The following is a 6,154-nucleotide window of genomic DNA, read 5'->3' as shown; positions in this document are numbered from 1 at the left end:
TCTGGGCCTGGGTTCACCAGGGCTTTTCCAGAAGATCATCATTCTCTGCAGAAAGCCAGCTGCAATGCTCAAGTCAGACTTTTGTTTATTTGCCTGTCTCTCACTTATGAGTGCAAGGACTCAAGTCACTGAAATGACACCGCACGTGCTCCCACAGCCGTGCCGCAGCAGGCTCCCAGTTGAGATCCATCACAGCACCACCAACAGCCATTCTCTAAACAGTCAGGAGGATTTAGGAGACCAGTAATAGGATTATAAATCCTGTTCCCTTGGTCACCACCATTCACGAGAGCTCAGCCAGTAACTGAGCCCTTTACAGTCTGTCCCATTCAAGCTCTGCCACGTGCACAGTGAGTGAGGACCTGATGGCTCTTCCCTGCCTCAAAAAGATCTCTCTCTAGGGAATATTACTGGAAATCACAAGCCGCTTCTGTGCATTTTTAACAAAAGAGATCTCACATCGTGGCCCTACAAGAGGGTCAGCAACCTCCGCCAGTGATCACACATGCCGGTCTCTGCAGACCAGGCGATGGTAATCCACCTCCTTGGGTGGGTAAAGGATCAGTCAGCCCGGGGCAGCGACTTCCATGTGTGAACCGATCTGGAGATGAGTGTTCATCACCGGCCATAGCCTGTAACGTTCCTGCTGGGCTCGGGCTTCCCTCTCCCCTTCCCAGCTACGGAGAGTTAGTTGATCCCCATTTTCCAATCTCAGCCCTCGGCTGCATTTCAGGGGTGAACCAGGGTTTGGGGGAACAAATGTCAGTTTAAACCAAGTTGGAAAAGATGGTGTCAAGATCTGGAAACCTGAAAGTGGCGGAGGTCAGTCATCCGAAGCCATCAGTATCTTCATCTTTGCTCAAAGCTAGAAACTGTGAACCAGACCTTCGGTGCCCCGGGCAAGTGGTCCATCTTGTTCCTCCAGGGCAAGGGGTCAGATCCAGTAAAGATGCAGCTATTGAGCGGTGACAATCTGGATTTAACCAATTAATGGTATGGTCATGCTCCTTATAAGCACACGAGTTCATGTCAGAAAGGCATAAGAAAATCACCTTAAAATACGAAAAGCTTAAAACCTTTTTCCTCATAGCAAGTGAATAGGGACCATATTCCCAGAAGTTTCTTCAAATCAAACATGTCTGGAATGGGATTACTTTACTGGAGTTACTAAATACTCAGTAACTGCTCAAACCAAGGAAAGACAACAGGATTTGTGGTGGTGCTTAGGGTAGGTTTTTGGTTTTAAACGTAGGATGAGATATAGTCGCTTGCAGGACCACAGATACATTTTAGTTTCTGATTATTTGCCATATCTGCACTTGCCTGAGCAACTATGGGTTTTAAAGCTGGTTGCCCTGAGTGAATTACTAAGTGGCAGTTAGTCAGGAATAGAAGGGTGAATGTTGACCTGGAGAAGTGTTTAGCATTAAAATCATTAGAGTTATGCTCCCTGGTGGAATAAAAAGGGATTATCCTGATTCGGTTCCTCCCCATCACTTGCTCACCTGGGTTTTGAAATATGAGGCTTCATCGTTTTGCTGGGCACTTTGGCAAATGCTGCGACTGGGGACAGGGACAGCCCCCTTTTCCACAGACGTATACAAATGTCCCCTTATTCATGCATCAAATCAATAACACAAAAGTATTTCCTCCTCTAAGAAAGAGCCTGAAACCCAGCTGCTCTTTGCTGCCACCCACGTGCCGACGTGAGGCAGGGCTCTGGAGCCTGCCTGGGTTTTGCAACAGGGTTTATCCAACAAGAGTGTTACTAACAGCAGGGAACAACACCTTTCCTCTGAGCTTGCAAGGTGCATTACAGACACAAATTCAATTAAACTTCACAGCAAGCCCCTGTGAGGCAGATGGGTGGGGATTAGTCAAAAAATTAATTAGTAGAGAGAAGCCAACTTAGAAAACGAGTCTCTCAGTCACTTCTACCTTGCCCCTGATATGAGTTTCTAGGATAAACACGTTATTTGTTGGGCAGACCCCTGCAAGCTGTATTTCTGCACCTACCGCTGCACTAGAAACCTCCCAAATAGTCGCCCTCCCAGATCCTGCTTCGATGCCGTCAGCACGATGAGTGCTGGGGAAGGTCGCTGCACCCCTCCTCACAGGTGGACACGAATATGGCACCCACCACCCCTGCCCTAAGCAACCTTGCTGGCAACCCGTGTGTGCTCTGCCGGCACGGGCTGCGTTTGCAGAGGTGGTCAGAAGCGGCCACGGGGGCAGATCCAAAAGCCAAGATACCCAAACCCAAACTGAAGTGGAGCACTGGGAAGCAAAACCTTGATGAAAATCCCAACTACAGCCCAGCTCCTCTTAGAAGGTGAGGATTTTCTCCCTGTTGTCCTAATAGCAGCACTTACTACAGCATTCTCCAGAAAACCCAGACAAAACCAGGATCTCCGTGTCTCACTTTGCTGATACAAAAAGCAAATTACAGCTACTATGTGTAACAGCAGGTTTTCCCTTGAAAGTGGCAAGAGAGAAAAGGGAAAGACAATTTAGACTGATTTGAGAGATGGAGACGCGAAACCTGGATCCTGTGTCATGCTCACAGAGTAAGATTACAGAAAAGCCTAAAAATAAACCCTGAACTTCCAAGCTGTTGCCCTAACTAGAAAAGCATCTCCTCTCTCTGGCCCCTGGCTCTAGCACTTGCTCCACTGCCTTCTTTCCCACAGTTTGCAACACTATAACAACATGAAAACTTGCTCAAAGGTGCAACTGCATTTAATCAGCACAACTCTGCTTCATCAGAGGTGAATCGAGGCAGGGGAAGGGCTGGAGCATGCGGCACTGAAGGGAACGACATTACAGCTCTGTAACGTCATTTTTGCACCTCACTTTCCATTATGAAACTCCAGTTTGAAGCTCCTGCAACCAGTGCCCCCAGCACTTCCCTCTTGCATCCTCCAGCGTGAAACACAGAGTTAGAAAAGCCCCTCTCCCCCACACAAAATTATGATTTTTTTTTTTTTTTAAAGTTATACTGTATTTCTGATCTGTAGAAACCCTGGCCAGCCCAAGATATGCTGCCTTCTACAACTCCTCCTCTGTCTCAGTCAACCCAGCTCCCAGCTCACCAGTTTTGTCTCCATGAGCTCAATCTCTTCCACTCCCTCTGCTCCTGCTGGGCTCCCTCCCCGAGCAGCAGAGAGTGGCCACTTTCCACCACCTGGAAGGAGAAGCTGCTTGTCCCGGGGCTGTCGGGTTCCCAGGGCTCAGGCACCCATCTCCATAGGACGGTGGAGGAAGGAGAAGACCATGAGGCTGGTTCCCTTCCACGAGGTAAAGGGACCGTTGAACGGGAGCAGGCAGCAGGCAGGGGTCTGGCCCTGCTCACCTTCAACTTCATGCGAACCAGGCAACATGCCAAAACAAAATGGGCACAGGCTTTGCATTTAGTCTCCAGGTTTCTGCGTCCTTCACCCGTACTCTTGTAAGAGGCCTTGTTCTTCCCTGGCTGCCACCCAGGGCGGGATGGAGGTAGCTCCTTGCAGGCTTTCAAACCAATGTTTCTGGGGATAAGGCTAGACTCCTGTTTCTCAGGACTTTCCAACAGACTAAATTCAGGTTTCCTACCAGACTGATAAAGCACCTTTCCCCATCTGTGCATCTCCCTCCTGTACTGCTCATCCATTGCCACATTTTACTTTCATCTGGAAAGAGCTGACTGATGGGTAAGAGTGCGTCTGGTCCCATCACAACGACACTCAGGTCAGGATTGCCTCCAGGGCTGGGGAGCTGCCAACTTCTGGGTGGCCAAGGGACAATCAGGTGCCTGGATGTGGGTTATTTTCCCCTGTGCCGGGGTGCTGGACTCAGACCTGTACACTCCTTGGCTCAGTGCTCGCAGAGACCCTGCTCCTGATGGAAAAGAAAAAAACAGGAAATCATGGGCAGGAAATTCGTGGCAGTTTTCACTGGGCTTTCTCATGATTTATGACTTCAGGTGTAAATTCTCCCCCTACTTCCCCTTGTGCCCAACAGGCTTTGGCCACTTCAGCAGTGTAAAGAAGCCCACATTTGGGAGATCCAGCCACCCAGGGTACTGGCAGGAGTGGCACCTGGTCGGAGCTTCCTTATAGCCCAGGGAGTCCCTGCCCGCAGGAACAACCCTTCAATAACACTGGAGGAACATAGAGAAACCCTGAAACCCCTGCAATGCTGCTACAAGTAGCTCTGGGGACTTGGGACAGAACAGGAGGAGGAGGAGGAAGCTCAGGGTCTGGATCTTCAGCAGCCACCCCATGGGATTCCCCGGGACGGTCTGGGGTGGCTCCCGGACTTTTCACACTCAGTTGGTGCCCCAGCGTTTTTGAAAGGAGTCAGCAAAGCTTCTCTTAAACTTGTCATTAGCAAACAGATAAATCGGGGGATCCAGACAGGTGTTCGACATGGTGAACACCCAGCTGACATAGTAGGCATCTTCTACTTGGTGCAAGAGCTTGCAAGACTTGCCATGGTACTTCGCAATGATGCCGATGGTCCTGCAGATGTGCAGGGAGCCAAAGCAGACGGCAAAAATCACCAGAGACACTTTTGTCATCTGCAGAGACCTGCTCTTCATCTTCTTGCCTCTGGAGCTTTTCTTTGCTGCTTTAGCAATGGCAGCTCCCAACAGAGCTCTGCAGGTCAAGGAAAGGACAAAGAGCAGGAGGAAAGAGCACAACCAAAACCATGTTGCAGAAGAAGTAAACAGAGGACAACTCTGATGAATATTTAAGCATTTTGCTGAGCCGTCAATAACTGAAGTCTTGAGGAGGAAGAAGAAAGGCAGCCCTTGGACAAAGAGGACAAGCCAGATGAACAAGCATAGCCTTCTCAAGCAGCTCTTCTTCTTCCAGAGGGACTTGCTCTTGTACCGTACAACGACAAAAGTACCGGTGAATGCAGATGAGCATCAGGAAACAGATGCTGCTGTACATGTGGGTGCTGCGCAGGAAGACTTCGAACTGGCAGAGAAGCTGCCCAAATGGCCACTGGTTGCCAAGGCTGAGGTAGGAAATCCTGAGTGAAGCAATAGGGACGATCAGGACATCTCCCAGGACCAGGCTGAACTGCAGGATCATGCCTGAATCCCACTGCCTGATGCAGAAACAGAACACCCAGAAGTTCATGCCGTTCAGCAGGACGCAGCCCAGCAGGAGAAGGGTCCCCAGGACAGGACTGGGGCACATGGTCCACGCTGGTGTTCATGAAGGTGAGAGAGGCCAGCGGCAAGAGGTGGGATGGAAAAGAGAAAGCAGTGAAACCACCCGAGCTCATCATCTTAAGGCTGAGCTGGATCAGAGGCAACAGTGGCTGAAGCAGCAGAGGCAGGTTTTCAAATGATCCCTGATCCTGAAGATCTGTGGCCAAAAGTTGACCACTATTTATCCTAGCCTCCACAGGAGGAGACCTGGCAGGGGCAAGGGGCCAAGTCTTGCTTTTCACACGTAAATATATGACCTCGTGGGAATCAGACTCGAACCTGCCACGCTCCGTTTGACTTTCTCTGGTTGTGCTACAAAGGAAAGAGAGAGGGCTACAAAGGAACCGCAGGAGCAGCTTAAATGTTCACCACTACTAACTGCTGATAGGGGAAGATGAAATAGATGATGCTGTTCTCGCTTGGCTCCAAAAGCCTCTGCATTTAAAATCACTAGTGAGATCCCAGCATCACCCACACTACAATTATTTCAGCTGGTTTTGTTACAGCGCAGTTGGCAAGCGGCTCACCAACCTACTCCCTACTCAGACTTCCCAGCCCTGCAGACAGAGCAGCCCCCGTGCACCCTCCGTCCGCCTTGCTCGGCTGTCATACCCAAACTTCTCCCACTGTCCCGCCAAGCGGGACACCCCGTTAGGTATGAGGTGCTGCTGTTTATTCACAGCCTGGTGAAGGGAGCATCTCCAGTGCATGAGTTGGGTCTCTCCCCTGGAGGAAGGACCACAGGGCAGGTGGCTGATGCTGCTCCCTCCACCCACGCCAGCTCATGCCCTTGAGGTACCTCTTCATCACCAGTGGCACCAACAGCAGGGAGGCTGGTTGGGGGCACAGCATCCTCCAAAGCTGCTCTTTCCATTGAGCACAATTGTAACCATGGGGTGACCCAAAATTGTGCCAGGCTCCTGTTGGCAGGAGCGACGGCGGGGCGAGGAG

General features: G+C 50.5%; 1 protein-coding gene across 1 annotated transcript; it reads right to left on the bottom strand.

Moving 5' to 3' along the window:
- Positions 1-3,727: 3,727 nt before the first annotated feature.
- Positions 3,728-5,189, bottom strand: LOC143168840 (P2Y purinoceptor 4-like). The gene is given in 4 exon segments (XM_076355771.1): positions 3,728-3,870; positions 4,305-4,344; positions 4,346-4,888; positions 4,890-5,189. Coding segments are annotated over 4 exon segments (1,026 nt in total).
- Between the last annotated feature and the right edge of the window lie 965 nt (positions 5,190-6,154).

The sequence above is a fragment of the Aptenodytes patagonicus genome, chromosome 18 (genome assembly GCF_965638725.1).
Source record: "Aptenodytes patagonicus chromosome 18, bAptPat1.pri.cur, whole genome shotgun sequence".
Taxonomy (NCBI): Eukaryota; Metazoa; Chordata; class Aves; order Sphenisciformes; family Spheniscidae; genus Aptenodytes; species Aptenodytes patagonicus.
Note: the sequence above shows the minus strand (reverse complement) of the source record. Positions and strands in the feature narration are given on the sequence as shown.